Source organism: Microtus pennsylvanicus, chromosome 15, assembly GCF_037038515.1.
Source record: "Microtus pennsylvanicus isolate mMicPen1 chromosome 15, mMicPen1.hap1, whole genome shotgun sequence".
In the NCBI taxonomy this organism is placed as follows: Eukaryota; Metazoa; Chordata; class Mammalia; order Rodentia; family Cricetidae; genus Microtus; species Microtus pennsylvanicus.
The window spans coordinates 38,281,654-38,297,545 of NC_134593.1; the positions used below are offsets into that span (position 1 = coordinate 38,281,654).

Consider the following 15,892-nt stretch of genomic DNA (forward strand, 5'->3'; position numbering starts at 1 on the left):
GCGCATGCGTGCGTGCACACACACAACACAGAGCATGCAAATATAAAATGTGGATAGTAATCTTAGGTGGTTCTCTTAAGTAAGCTGGTGTGTGTAAAGCACTAAGCACATAGTACTAAATAAATGCTATTACTCTCACAATCCAGATTTTATTGTAGCTATGAAACAGTACACGCAGACTATAGGAGAGGAGGAAAAGTATACAAATCTGTTCCTACCATTGATGACATGTGAGCATATTTCCAAGATCTTTCGAACAGAACATGTACCATAATAAACCGATGACATTTTAGCGTGCATTCTTCTGAATAACCAGCTTTTGCTCAGTATGCATGATGTACACTGGAATGTTGTTGCTCTAAGGTGGAGCCTTTAAGAAGAGTAGTACAAAACAGAGATTTGGGTGGCAAGTCATAGCACAATGGGGGGGAAGAACCAAAGCTTTATCTTGTGCATGACACGTTGTGCTGACTGTCTTGATACTTGGTAAATGTTAGAATTAAGCAGATGGAAGAGGTGGGGAGAACCAGTTTCCTGTAAATTCCCCTCTGACCTGGTCATAACATGGTTATGCGCACCCCACCACACACAAAATAAGCAAAACTAAAATGTAAAGAGGTGATTATTAAGTGATTCAGTTTAAGAGTAAAGGCAGATTATTGAGTCTTATCACAGGGGGCCTCAGCTACTGCTCTAACACTAAGGGATTTGATACGCCTACTGACTGCAAAGACCAGAGTAAGAGAATGCCGTGAAGGCGTCATCCTGAAGACAAAGAATTGCTAAATACAACCATAAAGCAATGGTTTGCAGAAGGGTGCCAGGAAACTGCCACAGTTCTTCAGGCCCTGAGAGAGATCCTTCTACCACCAGCCTGCAGTGGTTGGTGAGAGGAACCTTACTGCTTCGTAAGGCAGAGTTTGGACGCCATGATTGCTTAGGAGTGGTGCTGGAGGAGTTGCCTTTCACTGGGAAGACTTTAAGTTCTCATACAGAGAGTCTCAGGGGTGGATGGTGGCATTTATGCAATTTGATGCCGGAAACGGATGACCCAGCGCAGTGTGTGTTCTTACAGATGACGTGTAGGTGCTGCTTTGAGATCTAGATACTATCTTGAAAGGCCGGGTGGTGGTGGTGCAGCCCTTTAATCCCAACACTCGGGAGGCAGAGGCAGATGGGTCTCTATGAGTTCGAGGCCAGTCTGGTCTTCAGAGTTCTAGGACAGGCTTCAAAGTTACAGAGAAACCCTGTCTAAAAATAATAATCATAATTATATTTAAGTTAACTACCGAAGTTTTAAGATAATTGTGTGTGGTAGGATGAGATGCATGTACATGTATGTGTGCGTGTGTGTGAAGGCCAGATCAGCATCTGGTGCCTTCCTCAGCTTTTTCAGACACTGTCTCTCACTGAACCTGGAGCTCATTGATTGGCTAGATTAGTTGGCCAGCAAATGTCCAGGAACCCTGCTCCTGTCTCCATCTCCTTAGCTCTGGGATTACAAGATCATGCTTCCATGGTCAGCTTTGTATACCGTGCTTGTGGGGCAAGCATCTTAACCCCCAAGCCATCTTTACAACCGTTCTCTTTCTCTTTCTTGCTTGCTTGCTTGCTTGCTTGCTTTTTTTGGGGGGGGGCAGGATTTCTCTGTAACAGCTCTGACTGTCCTGGAACTTGCTTTGTAGACCAGGCTAGCCTCAAACTCACAGTGATCCTCTTGCTCCTGTCTGTTAAATGCTAGGATTAAAGGCATGTGCAACCACTGCCTGGCATCACAAACTTTAAGGGAATTTCACTTAAATAAAAACAAGTTGGGTCATTAATGGGTAACAATGGAAACATTTCTAAAACTAGATAAGTAATTCTAGAAGTATCTACTGGAATCCTTAAGACTTAACGCTTCATTTTAAAAATCATCTACAAATTGAAATGAAGTAAACATAAAGGAAGTTCTCCCCAAATTGCCTTAAGTAACCATTGCCTGCATGCTGCTAGCCTAGTGGTGGAGTAAGTGTAACTTCAAGTTCAGGTCAGCTTGTTTGGGGATGTTGCTAAGAGATTTGGCTTTGTAAAGGCCTCTTTGTTCATACCCCACAAATGCTCAGGTTACATAGCTTTCCGTAAATGTTAGTGCTAGTTTGTGCTGCTCTTCAGGTGAAACAGGAACGTGGTACATGAATTTGATGGGAGTCATTAGCGCACCAAGCTAGACTTGGATGCAATATTTGGTCACACAGTGCCCTGTTGAGGTCAGTAGATGCCTGTTTATGTTTTCTCAGGAAGAGTCGTATAATGCAGCATTTAGTGTCAGGAGACGGGGATGTAAGGAGGAAGGCCAACCTTGATTAGAGAAAAGAGCAATCAATATTCTTAGCCTCTGTGCCTGTGTGTGGTACCCAGCACCCCTACCAGGCTGCTCGCAACTTCTTGTAACTTCAGCTCTACGGAAGTAGGCTCTCTTTTTCTGCCCTGCAGGCACTGCACACACATGGTCGTGCATGCACACACAAAGCTAAGTTTTTTTAAATGTATGCACCCTAAAGCTATTTTATATTATATAAAATGATCCTCAAGCTATGTGTCTAAAATTATTATCTGAAACATAAATGAATCTGTTTTAGCTTTTGCCCTAATCCCAAGACATTATTTAAGAGCAAAAGCTATTTTTAAAATAAAGTCTAAAATCTGAACCTTTTCTTGTCCCAACCATAGGAGATTATACAATTGTTGTACAATTGTATAATTGTTGTATAATAATACAATTGGTTGTTCTATTTTATACAATGGCATAAGTTCCTCTGAAGCAAATGAAACAGATGTGTGTGAATGTAGGGTTGAGAACCGTGTTATCTCAGAGGTCATTGCTGACATTTACTCTGTGAGAATCTACTGCAGGGGTTGTTAGAATTCCTGAGTTCCTTAGGTGTCTGTCTTTTCCATTTTCCAACCTTAGAGCAAAGATCAGTGTCTCTTGCTGTCGTCAAATGTGCCCTGAATGGCAGAATCATTCCTCTTTACTTCTTTTGTAGAAGAATAATAAAACATTTAGACTTCAAGACTCTTCCAAAAAAACCTGTTTAGAGAGAGCAAGCACATTGTATACACATGCATACGGAGGTCAGAGGACAACCTTGGAAATCATTCTCTCTTCATGTATGTGGGGTCCATGGTCTATCAGGCTTAGCAGCAAGCACCATTACCCACTGGGCCCTCTCATTGACCCGAATTTCAAGACTTAATTGTAGCTCATATGATATGTGTGTTGTGTTTTGAAGGGTAAAATGTTAAGAGTAGAAACAAAATAAATGTTTCATAATTCTTCTGATTTAACTTTGTATAATTTAGGTAAACTGTCAAAGACACTATTAATTCTTATGAAAGTTTTATGACTTAAGAAAATTGCATTTTACTCTTTTATGTATGTTACATTGAGTAATGGATTTTATTTGTGTTTCCTTCAGATTGAAATTAAAATGAAAAAGCCAGAGGCTGTGAGATGGGAAAAGCTAGAAGGGCACGGAGATGAGCCTACACTAAAGCAGTTCACAGCAGGTTTGTGTTTTTGCCTTGCTGAGGCTTAAGTGCATTGTGTAGTTGAAATTAAATAATGATGAACAAATGAGCATTCTCCCTACTATTTATGAAAAAAGTTATTCTGATTTCTGAAGCTTGAACACAGACAAATGGTGTCAAAGTCCCAGTAGAGTTGGAGTTGTTCACTGTTAGTCTGTGACTCTGAGCAGCATATCATACGGTAAGGTCATCTGCATCACTGAGTATCTCTTCCCTTCCCTCTTCCAGCTTTATTCCTTTCTGTTTCTCCAGCTGATTCCTCACCTCTGATTTCCTAGACTTTCAGAACTTCACAGAGCAGGGCATTTGGACTATTTCTGTTGCAAATACAGAGATGGACACAAACCAGTAAAGGAATGCCTGGAAGAGAAGACAGCTCGGGTTGATTTTTTTTTTTATTGTCCTTATGTGTAGAAATCTGTTCTAAGCATATATAACCAGCAGATAAGCATCTTTAACTAGTGGAATAATTAATCTGGGGGACCCTCTTAGAACTGAAGCCTAAGATTGTATCTTAGTCTAATTGCCTTATCACTGAATAGGGAGATATTTCTTTTTGTTTATTTTGTTCCTTTTATTTAATACCCTGATCTTATGGCTGAAATAAGCCAACAATGCATCTCAGCTATTTTCATATTTTTACCCCTTTTATAGTAGAAAACATTAGCTTGTAACAGCTTTTAGGAGGTCAGTTATCAACAGATCCCATGTGCATGCATGCGCACGTGTGTGTGAATTCATTTCATGGTGTATAGAAGTTGTAAGAATAAAAGTGTTTCTTCAACCTCAGTTATAGACTTAACTAATTGGTAGCAAAGATAGTAAAACCAGGAGAGACAGTGGCATATGATTTCTTGTTGCTTCTTCAAAGGCCGTCTGGTCTCTTGGGACTGACTCCCAGATGTCTGGGGCCGACAACTGTGAACAACTGTGTAATAAATACAGCACTCACATAATAGCCACCAGTGTTACTTCTTCCATTCACCTAGGATTTGTGGAGGACTAAGATGCAGGGCTTCAGAGTATGGGTGTGGTAACTGTTGCTGCTTCCCATGGGACACATTCACCAACAGTGGAGGTGATCTCTTCCCGTGGGACACATTCACCAACAGTGGAGGTGATCCCTTCCCGCGGGACACATTCACCAACAGTGGAGATGATCCCTTCCCGTGGGACACATTCACCAACAGTGGAGGTGATCTCTTCCCGTGGGACACATTCACCAACAGTGGAAGTGATCTCTGCTGTCGCAATTGTCTAGTAAAGTAGTGAACAAGAAACTCCCTCCGATTATGCTCAGGAGTTCACACACCATCTCTAATTATTCAAGTTGTTCTGAGATTAAATATCATGTATGCGTGTGTGTGTAGGATTTTTCTAAACGGAGTCCCTTAGAAATTCATGATGCTTTCCCTCCTGTCCTGTTGTGTTTTGTGAGGAATTAATATGCTTGTCAGATCCTGTGTACTGCAAGCTGGAAACTGTAGATAAGGGCAAGTCACTTAACCTAACTGGGCCAGCGTTATTATCTGTAGAGTAGAGATTAAAACTTCATTCCCATTCTTCCTGGGAGTCAGCATTAGAATTAATTAAATCCATGTTCCCGGCTCCTTAACCGTGTTATACGGTTTTTTGTTTTCTGTGGCTACCAGTGAAAATGTACAGAGACAGCATTTCCAGTAGAGGGAAGCAACATTTAGACTGTTTAAATATATGTTTTAAACATATATATATGATGTTTAAAGTAACACACTCACACATACACCCTGAGTAAAACTAAACCAGGTCTTCCTGGGTTTGTTTTGGTGAAGGATGGGTAAATAACTGTTTATTTACTGGCGAAGGCACAGGAAACAGATATGAGTGTTTGTTTTGTAGTTTCTCAGCTGTTTTTAGGAAAGGGCTGTAGAAGAAAAATTTAGATTAGTGTTACTGCAGTGTGACACGGAAACTTGGAATAAGCCTCTTTTTTTTTTTTTTACTTTAAATTTTACTCATTTTATATACCACCCATAGTTCCTGCTGCCTCCCTCTTCCCCTTCCATCCCCTCCTCTGCCTCCATCCCCTCCTCTTGTTGCACCCCTCCTTTCCACACCATCCAGTCCTCAGAGAGGGTAAAGCCTCCCATGGGGAGTCAACAAAGCCTGGCACACCAAGTTGAGGCAGGACCAAGCCCCCTTTCCCCCATCAAGGCTGAGCAAGGCATCCCACCATAGGGAATGGGCTCCAAAAAGTCAGTTCATGCATCAGGGATAAATCCTGGTCCCACAGACAGAGCAGGCTACAGCACTGTTGCTCACATTTGTCATTCAGAGGGCCTGACTCTGTCCCGTGCAGGTTTCCCGGCTGTCCAGAGTCCATGAGCTCCCACTAGCTCTCATTAGCTGTCTTTGAGGGTTTCCCCATCATGATCTTGGCACTGCCCCGCCCCCCCCATCCCTGCCTTACTCAGCTAATCCTTCCTGTCTCTCTTCAACTGGACTCTAGGAGTTTGGCCCAGTGCTTGACTGTGGATCTCTGCATTTGCTTCCATCAGTTACTGGATGAAGGTTCTATGGTGACAATTAGGGTAGTCACCAATCTGATTACAGGAGAATGTCAGTTCAGGAACCCTCTCCACTATTGCCAGGAGTCTTAGCTGTGGTTGTCCTTATAAAATCCTGGGAGTTTTTATGGTACCAGTTTTCTCCCTGATCCCACAATGGCCCCTCTATCAAGGTATCTCTTTCATAGCTTTCCCTGTCTCTCCTTCCCCCAACTCGGGCCATCCGGATCCCTCATGTTCCCTCATCTTCTCCTCTCAGCCCTGACCTCCTCACCCCGTGCTCCCAAGTTTACCCAGGTGATCTCATCTATTTCCCCTTCCTAGGATGATCCTTGTGTCCCTCTTAGGGTCCTCTTTGTTACTTAGCTTCTCTGGGCCTGTGGATTGCTTTTGGTAAGATTGCCATTTTTACTATGTGAATTCTATCTACCCAAGAGCATGGGAGATCTTTCCATTTTCTGTTGTCTTCAGTTTCTTTCTTCAAAGACTTAAAGTTCTTGTCATCCAGGCCTTTCACTTGTTTGTTTAGAGTTAGCCCAAGATATTTTATTCTATTTCTGGTTATTGTAAAGGGTGACGTTTCTCATGAACATTGATGCAAATACTCAATAAAATACTGACAAACTGAATCCAAGAACACATCAAAGAATCACCCACCATGATCAAGTAGGCTTCATCACAGAAATGTAGGACTGGTTCAACATAGGAAAATCTGTCAATGTAAACCACTATATAAACATACTGAAAGAGAAAAACCACATGATCATCTCATTAGATGCTGGAAAAGCTTTTGACAAAATCTAACACCCCTTCATGATAAAGGTCTTAGAGAGATCAGGGGTACAAGAAACATTATATAAACATAATAAAGGCAATATGAAAACAAGCCTACAGCCAACGTCAGACTAAATGGAGAGAAACTCAAAGCAATTCCATTAAAATTAGGAGCAAACAAGGCTGTTCACTCTCCATATTTATTCAGTATTGCACTTAAAGTTCTAGCTAGGGCAATAAGATAACTAAAGGAGATCAAGGAAATACAAATTGGAAAAGAAGAAGTTGCTGTTTGTAGATGATAAGATAGTGATACATAAGTGAGCCCAGAAAGTCCAGGAAACTCTTAGACATGAAAAACCTTCAACAGTATGGCAGGATATAAGATTAACTCAAAAAAATCAGTAGCCTTCCTATATACAAATGATAAATGGGCTGGGAAAGAAATCAGAAACATCACCCTCCTCTCTTGTTTTTAAGAACTGTAAGCTGTATTGGCCCCTATAGTTGCTGTATATTGACTACTTGAAGTAGGATTAGGCTGCATCGAGATGTAAAATGCATATGCAGTTTTTAAGATTTTTATATAAAAAAAATCATGTATTTTCCAGTTGACTTCATGTTGAGATACTATTCTTTCTTGCTATGTTAGGTTAATATATATATTTAAAAGATATATATATTTAAACTATACACACACACACATATATATATATATGTTCTTGTCACTTTTATTGTTCATTATCCTTCAGGAAACTAAGCAATTTATTTCTGATAATACAAATTCTACCCCCCTTGCCACCTTCTTCCTTTTTACATCCATTAAGATAAAAAATCTTGAGTGTGTGAATGGGAAAGAGTTCTTTGTAAATTCTGTGTCGATTTATTTTACATCCTGACTGCAGTCCCCTTCCCTCCTCTGCTCATAGTTTCTCCCTCCCACCTCTCTCTGCCCCCCCCCCCCCATCCACTTCCCCTCCATTTTTGCTTAGGCAAGGCAGATCTCCCTTGAGTATCAACAAACCATGGCACAATAAGTTGCAGTGTGACTAAGCACTTCCCCATGTATTGAGACTGGGAAAGGTGATCCATGATGAGGAGTAGAGCCCCGAAAGCCAGTAAAAGAGTCAGAGAGAGCACCTTCCTGCTGTTAGGAGTCTCACAAGAGGACCAGGCTACACAACTGCAACGTATGTGCAGAGAGCCTAGGTCAGTCCCAGGAAGGCTCCCTGGTTGTCAGTTCAGTCTCTATGAGCCCCTGTGAGCTCAGGGGCTAGTGAGATGGCTCAGCAGGAGAAGGAGCTTGTTGCCAAGCCTAATGACATGAGTTTAATTTTAAGGACCACCATATTCATTTAAATAAATAAATCTGATTTTAAAAAAATATTTATTTGTATGAGGTTTTGTTCCATGTTTGTATATGTACCATGTGTGTCTGGTACATGAGGAAGTCAGAAAAGAGTACTGTATCTTCTGGAACTGGAGTTAGGACCATTGTAGGCTGCCATGTGTGTGCTGGAAACTAAACCCAGGTCTTTTGCAATAGCAATAAGTGCTATTAATAAGTCCCCAATAAATATAAATTTTAAAATAAAATTATCTCAGTTCCTTTTGATAACGTAGTGCTAAAGCTGTGGATTCATGTATGTGGATTACACTTCTGGCTGTTACTATAGTTTAATTAGATGGGAAACATAGCTGTTCTTAGACCTGCTGGGTAATTCTATTTGTTTGTCTGTTCTCCATTTATTTGTGTGCCAAGATGTTAATTTCCTTGGTCTTACAGCATCCCTTGAGTTGCCAGTAGTTTTTGTATGCAAGTAGTCTGTATCCACAGAGATACACAGATTCTGTTGTTTTCTATATTACATAGAAAAGTTTATGTGTTGTTATTTTCAGATTGTGTATTAAGATATGGGTAAGTGGACTATTTTCAGCATTCAGGAGCTACTTAATATTTTCTTCTTAATTTTTTCTCATTTTATGTGCTTTGATGTTTTGCCTGAATTATGTCTGTGAGGGTGCCATTTCTCCAGTCCCATGGAGTTACTTAATATTTTCTACTGAAGTAATCCATCATATGTGTGTGTGTGTGTGTAGGGGTAGGAGAATGGAGCATTAACTCACTATTTGGCAATTGGTTTTATTTTCATAGCATTTCTACATTGAAAGATAGCTAAGTATCTCATAGAAAAGCTCTACTTCCAATATTAATATTTGAGGGATGGCCTGGAAAGATGGTTCAGTGGTTTAGCACACTGGCTGTTCTCTTAGAAGACTTGGGTTTGGTGCCCAGCACTCACATAGGCAGTTCTAGAGGACCCGACACCCTCTTGCTAAGGCATTTGGATACATACATAATACTTACACACACACACACACACACAACACTCAGGTACACACATAAAATAAAAAAATTTAAAAGCTTTGGACATTTAAAAATGAGGTATGCTTTTTGGTAGTATTTGGAACTGAACAAATGAGGTATGCTTTTTGGTAGTATTTGCCTTGAACATGAGAGGCAAGCATTCTGCCATTGCCTCTAATGGAGCATGCTAAAAAGTGTGTGTGCAGCTAGCTCCCAACCATCCTTTAACTTTAATTCTCCTCTCTTTTCTAGTTAATTTTTCTTTTCTATTCTTTTCTTTTTTCTCTTGAGGCAGTTCTCATAGTCTGACCTTAACCATAACAATGTAGTCCAGTCTGGTGTCTAAACTGATCTTCTAACTTCAGCTTCTTCAGTAACTTTACTTTCCATGTAAGAAATTCCGTTTACTTAACCCAGTTCCCCTTTGATTAACGTACAGAATGTTTTCATCTGATTTTGTATATTATATCAAAAGCATATGCTTCAATGAATTACTTTGCTCAGAGGAAGCCTGAAATTTTGCAGTATGCTAACTGATTCAGTTTTTGAAATGTAGATCTAATTATTGATGTACATAACAAAGAGACCCCTACTGCAAACTTGAAATTCAGTGACCCTAACTTCTTTCTGAGATGTTCTGTACACTCACCGTGGTCACAGTATTTGCATGTTTCTTGACAAAATCAAACGTGCTGATGAATCACTTCTGTCCTTTTCACTTTGTAGATGTGAGGAACCTGTACCCATCATCATCTCATTATACCAGGAACTGGGATAAACTGGTGGGTGAGATCAAAGAGGAAGAGAAGAACGAGAAGCTGGAGGGTGATGCAGCTTTAAACAAGCTGTTTCAGCAGATCTACTCAGATGGTTCTGATGAAGTGAAACGTGCCATGAACAAATCATTTGTAAGAAGATGACGTTTTTTAATATTTCAAATATTTTTTAATTATGACAGTAAATTTTGTACACTTAAAGTAAGATTGAATAGTGAATTTGAGCCCAAACTGCATGACCTGGATAGCTAGGAGAGTTTCTGGGTAGACTTTGGCTGAAGGTTATTTCTTCAGACTTAGAGTAGTGGTTGGAGAAGCCCAAAACTTAGAGAAGAGACAAGAAACATTTATGAGTTAGGAGTAAGAAATTCTAAGAGTGCCACCGTTAATAGGAACTTAGTTTTTAGTTGAATTTGTCACAACTGCTCAATGAGCTCCTACTTTTTGTCTTGTAGAATCATTATTTTCTTCTTTAAAATGAACATAGAGGGGATAGTCCCAGAACAGTATTGGGCTGGTAGAAAGTATCTATTTATTAGTCAATGACTTAATTTCTCACTTGATTATGAAAATCAGGCTTTTGCTAGAGTATCCTAAATATCATCTGAATCTGAGGTTCTATTGACAATTCACTGCTGTAAAACTGTATAAGTTATTTATGTAGACTTAATGTATGTGTGCTTGTTATGTATGTATGTATGTATGTATGTATGTATGTATGTATGTATATGCCTGTGGAGGTCTATTAGTCTGTGTATTGCCACGTATATGTGGTATTACCTCGTTTTCTACATGTTTCCTTGGTGTCTAGCTTCCATAGGCAGCTACATGGCGTCTTCTTGACTCCTTCTTTCTCCCTGCATTCAGTTTACTTTTCCCACCTACCTACATTCTGCCCTGCCATAGGCCAAAGCAGCTTCTTTATTAACCAATGGTAACAAGACATATGCACAGCATACAGCAGAGGTCAGAAGAGGGTGTTGGAGCCACTGAACTAGAATTACAGGCACTTGTCAGCTGTCTTGTGTGTGCTGGGAACCGAACTCTTCTGTAGTCCAGGCTGGGCTTTGATTTGCTGTATGGCCATCAACTCCTCAGCCCCTTCCTCTATCTCCTAAGTACCCATGTGCCACCCTACCCAGCCATTATATTTATTAAAGATACAATCATGAATTTTACAGGGAAAAATAGTATCTACTCAGATCTTTCCAGGCAAGAAGCTCACTCCTGCTATTGACTTCCAAACGTGTGATAGAGAGAGTAGCCGTTATGTCATGTCAAAGATATATTACAGCTGCATTCATTTCCATATAGAAAATTGACAGTTAAAATGAGTGATATATATATTCATAAAGTAAGCCATCTGTGTGACAACATTGACCTTAAATGTGGAGCTTGCTTCTGTCTCTGGGGGAAGACAGAACATACTGTCCTTTATGGTTGTTCACTATAATTAATTGTATAAGACCAACATAGGCCATAATGAGGAGATACTAAATAATAGCACAGTATTTTACCTTCTATACAGAGAGAAGGGAAATTGTGGTCAGTGAATATGACCAGATTAAAAACTAGTCACTTGTGTGAGTTTTGTAACTGAGAATCCTCTTAGGAGTAGCTTTTGTTACAGGCTTGTCACATTTAATTTACTCATTTTATTTGAAGCCTGCCATGTGCCAAGCCGCCATGATTAGGCCTACAGCATAAGCACTGCCTTCACACGGGTCCCACATGTGTGGTTCAGCTAACTTGTGATTAGCAGGAAGGGTTGTTGTACTGAGTACCTATTGTACAGACTTTTTCCTCATTATTCCACAAGCAGTACTATATGACAGCTGCCTGATAGTACACAGTCTCGAATATTCCAGGCACTCTAGAGGTGATTTGTAGTGTAGTAGAAAAGTGTGCCTAGGTTATATAAAATTTCTGTGCCATTTTATATTAGAGATTTGTAGCATCTGCAGAGACTGTTGTATGTGGAGGAACGGTGTACCAGAGCCCTCTGGTTACCAAGGGATCTTTGTTGCTAAAATACAGTCCATGTCTTTGAAGGACTCTCTTCTTTAGTTCTAGTCAATAATGAGAAGTAGACTTGAGGTGAATTCTTAAGTGGATATGATGGTAATAGTAGCACTTGGATGCTAAGACAGGAGGGTTGTGAGTTCAAGGTCAATCTGAGCTACAGAGCAAGACTATCTCAGAAACAAACATGAAAAGAAAAGGAAGCAGTTCTTACCCTGCAAAAGTGCTGTGTGTATTAATGGTAGTTATATAGAAGATTGATTGTATGGGAGTGCAACCTGGTAATTATGAGTCTTCAGAAAGTTGGCTGGTTGAGCTGGTTGCAGTGTTGCTGCACACTTTCAATCCCAGCACTCAGGAGGCAGGGGCAGGCAGATCTCTGAGCTTGAGGCCAGCCTGGTCTACAGAGAGAGTTCCAGGACAGGTAAGGCTGTTACAGAGAAACCCTGTCTAGAAAATCAAAAACAAAAAAAAACAAGTTAGTTGGCTGGCAAGTTAGCTGACCAGGCAGGTGCTTGCTGCCAAACATGATCACCTGAGTTTAGATCCTGGGTTGCTTGCAGTGGAGGGAGAGAGCTGACTTCTACTAGTTGTCTTCTAGCCTCTGCATGTGTGCCATGGCATGCCCGTGCCTATACACATATGTACATGCACATACACTAACTAAATGTAATTTAAAAATAAGAGTCCAAGACCACCAAGAGGTGCTGACATTGATGTTTGGAAGATTGGGGAATATAATAGCAGTTCATGCAACGAACTCTTTAAGTTTGCAGAAGGCATTAGTTATCTTGAGGTTCCAGTTCCAAAGGGCACACAACTTCCTGTGTGTTAGTAGTACAGGCAATTAAAAGATTGCAGGTTTCAGGAATTCACACCATACTATGCTGGGATCCATGACAGTGAGTCTTTATCACAACAAATGCGTGGAAGTTCTAGTTCTTTAGAAGTGTGACCCTTCACCTTTCATAGATGAGCTTCCTCTCCAGTCCAAGTTTTTAATAATATTCTGTATTGCATAACACTTGGCCACGAAAAATCTGTTTGGTGATTTTCATTATTAGGTAACACCTTTGCGTGTGTTTATATCAATCAGGCATGTACTGTCCTTTTGACCTCTACCAATAGCCTGACAGGACTTTTCTATCACCAAGAGATAGAAGATGTTTGACGCTGCTGCAAGTGTAGTGTTAAATATACACATATTTATATGTATATTCTGAAATATACTAGGTTTTTATCGTAATTTTAGAATATACATATATGTATTTATATGTATATTATCTTGGGGTTGCAGTTCCAAAGGGTATACAACTTTTTGTGCTTGTTAGTAATATAGCCAATTAAAAGATTGCAGGTTTCGGAATTCGCATCATATTTTGCTGTGATCCATCAGTGAGTCTTTTAATTACAACAAATGCATGGGAATTCTATCTCGTGTGTGTGTGTTTATTTTTATGCATATTCTAAAGTTATAATAAAAACATAGTTTAGTAAACTAGTCGAACTAATAATTGTTGTCAAGTATTATATAATTGTATGAGTTGTCCTTTTATCTGGCTTGCAGCTCAGTGAGCGTGAACTAGAGTTGTGTGTTGGATATTAATGGTTTTGACCACTAGGCAGTCAAAATTCTTTGGCTGTGTTGTAATTTTATGACATCACTATTGTATGAGCAATTCATTGCTGACCAAAACAGTTTTATGAAGTGTATGACTCTTCACATGCTAGAATTGCTGATGGGTTATGTATTCATTACCTTATAGTAGACACCCAGTTCACAGGATGTTGACTTGTGTGCCTTAATTAAAAAAGGAAAAATTCAGAGTACAATAGAGTGTGTTTGACTAAGAGAGAGCATTTAATGGGGATCCTTAAAATTCTGTTTAACTGGTGTAGAAAGTATATTTTGCCTGGCTTTTAATGTCTTCAGCCAAAAAAAAAAAAAAGATGTCATTTTGAGGGGAAGGAATTTTATTTTCATTTGAAGGTGAGTTTTCCATGCCATGTCTCTACTAATTAGCAGAGTGCGTGGCCCTTCGTATGGGTGTGTGCACAGGATGTCCGATTACTCTTGAGTTGTCTTTTGTCAGGTGTTTGGTCCATTTTAAGGAAAATACTGAATTTTGATACATAATGCAGGAGTAAACCTTTTTTGTTTTTGTTTTTTGTTTCAGATGGAGTCTGGTGGTACAGTCTTGAGCACCAACTGGTCTGATGTAGGTAAAAGAAAAGTTGAAATCAACCCCCCTGATGATATGGAATGGAAACAGTACTAAATAAATCAGTTTGCTATCACAGCAGTGCGTTGTTCACGAGTGCCATTGAGTGCTTTAGCACACTTGAATTTTGAACAATATCTTTTTGAAAGATGAAACCTTTGTCTCTGTGTGGTTTAGAAATGATTTTCCTGCAAGTATTCTAAAGAGTGATGATCACATCTTATCACTTCTGTCCATAGGATTTCACCCGTCCTGAGACTGAATGAAATGTCATTTGTTCCTAGATAGATGGATGCTCTGTCTCTATAATAACATCTTGGGTAATTGCCTTATTTTTGATGTAGTGTTCTGTTAATAATTTATTAGACCTGGGAGCTTTTTGTGGGCAGACATTTTTCCACTTCAGTGTTGTGTTTACTTTTAGGAGCTGCTTTTGAACGAGTTATAGATATAATTTTTCTATGAAGGTTGGCTTATTATTTACCTTTCTCTTAAGTTTTTACTGAGAACATAGAGAAATTATTGCAGAGAATTTCCTCATATGGTTTTTATGAGAATTGTAATTGCACCCAGATTTTGTTTCTCCCTTCCAAATTGCAAAATAAAGCATATATTCTGGAGTTTACTTGCACGCAGATTTAACCGTCCCGAAGGTGATCTGGAGCAGAGAGGCCAAGAGAGGCCTCGGGACGCACAGCTGCACCGCTTCTGCTTGGCCACGATGGCTTTGGCTTTAGTACTTCGGTGTTTTGCTACTTTGAGTGTAAATTAATATGCATGTGGTTAGTATTTGTGCCTGAAATCTGTAGATTCTTTGGGGATAATAAAAACTAAAAGGCATCATCAATTTCAGAGTTTATAATATAGCTGAGAGAAGGCTAACATCCAGGAAAAGGTTACAAAATGGTTGAATTTTGGACAGAGAAGTTTTGAAATCAAAAAATGTATTCATTCACCATAGGTGACCTGCAGATTGGGCATCATTTTCTCAACCTTTTTTTAAAAAAAATATTTATTTATTATGTATACAATATTCTGTCTGTGTGTATGTCTCAGGCCAGAAGAGGGCACCAGATCTCATTACAGATGGTTGTGAGCCACCATGTGGTTGCTGGGAATTGAACTCAGGACCTTTGGAAGAGCAGGCAGTGCTCTTAACTGCTGAGCCATCTCTCCAGCCTCCATTTTCTCAACCAGTGTAGTGGTGGGTGTATGTTCTAGGTGTGGCAGGCATTTTTGTGGCCAGGCATTCTCTTGCCTCCTCAGAGCTGATGAGGAAGTGAATGACAGACATGTTGACAAGCATTTTATTTATCTGTAGGAGACTTAGGAATTGGGCTTCTTCCTTTCAGCCCTCAATAGTACGTGTTAGAATTCAGACAGTTGCAGTTAGCAGGTTCTAGACCCTTTGTTAATGGCTGTGGAAGCACACAGGAACAGGAACATAGGCGAGGCTGCCTGTGACTTCCTGTGCGCTGGCTACTGGCATCAAGGTTCACAACTCCGTACCTGGCTTATTGTGCTGGTGTTGTCACGTGTCCTTTGCCCACATAAAGCTGCAGGCTACTGCCTTGTTCTTGAGGGCTAAGGGCAAGGTGAAAGTGACTTTGC

At 39.9% G+C, this 15,892-nt stretch overlaps 1 protein-coding gene across 1 annotated transcript in view; it reads left to right on the top strand.

Moving 5' to 3' along the window:
- Positions 1-14,359, top strand: part of Sugt1 (SGT1 assembly cochaperone of MIS12 kinetochore complex) — a 36,245-nt gene extending 21,886 nt beyond the window's left edge. The window contains exons 11-13 of the mRNA XM_075949475.1: positions 3,462-3,552; positions 9,988-10,169; positions 14,237-14,359. Coding sequence (XP_075805590.1) covers positions 3,462-3,552; positions 9,988-10,169; positions 14,237-14,338 — 375 coding nt within the window. The 3' untranslated portion in view covers positions 14,339-14,359. The remainder of the gene's footprint in view (positions 1-3,461; positions 3,553-9,987; positions 10,170-14,236) is intronic.
- The last annotated feature ends 1,533 nt before the right edge of the window (positions 14,360-15,892 follow it).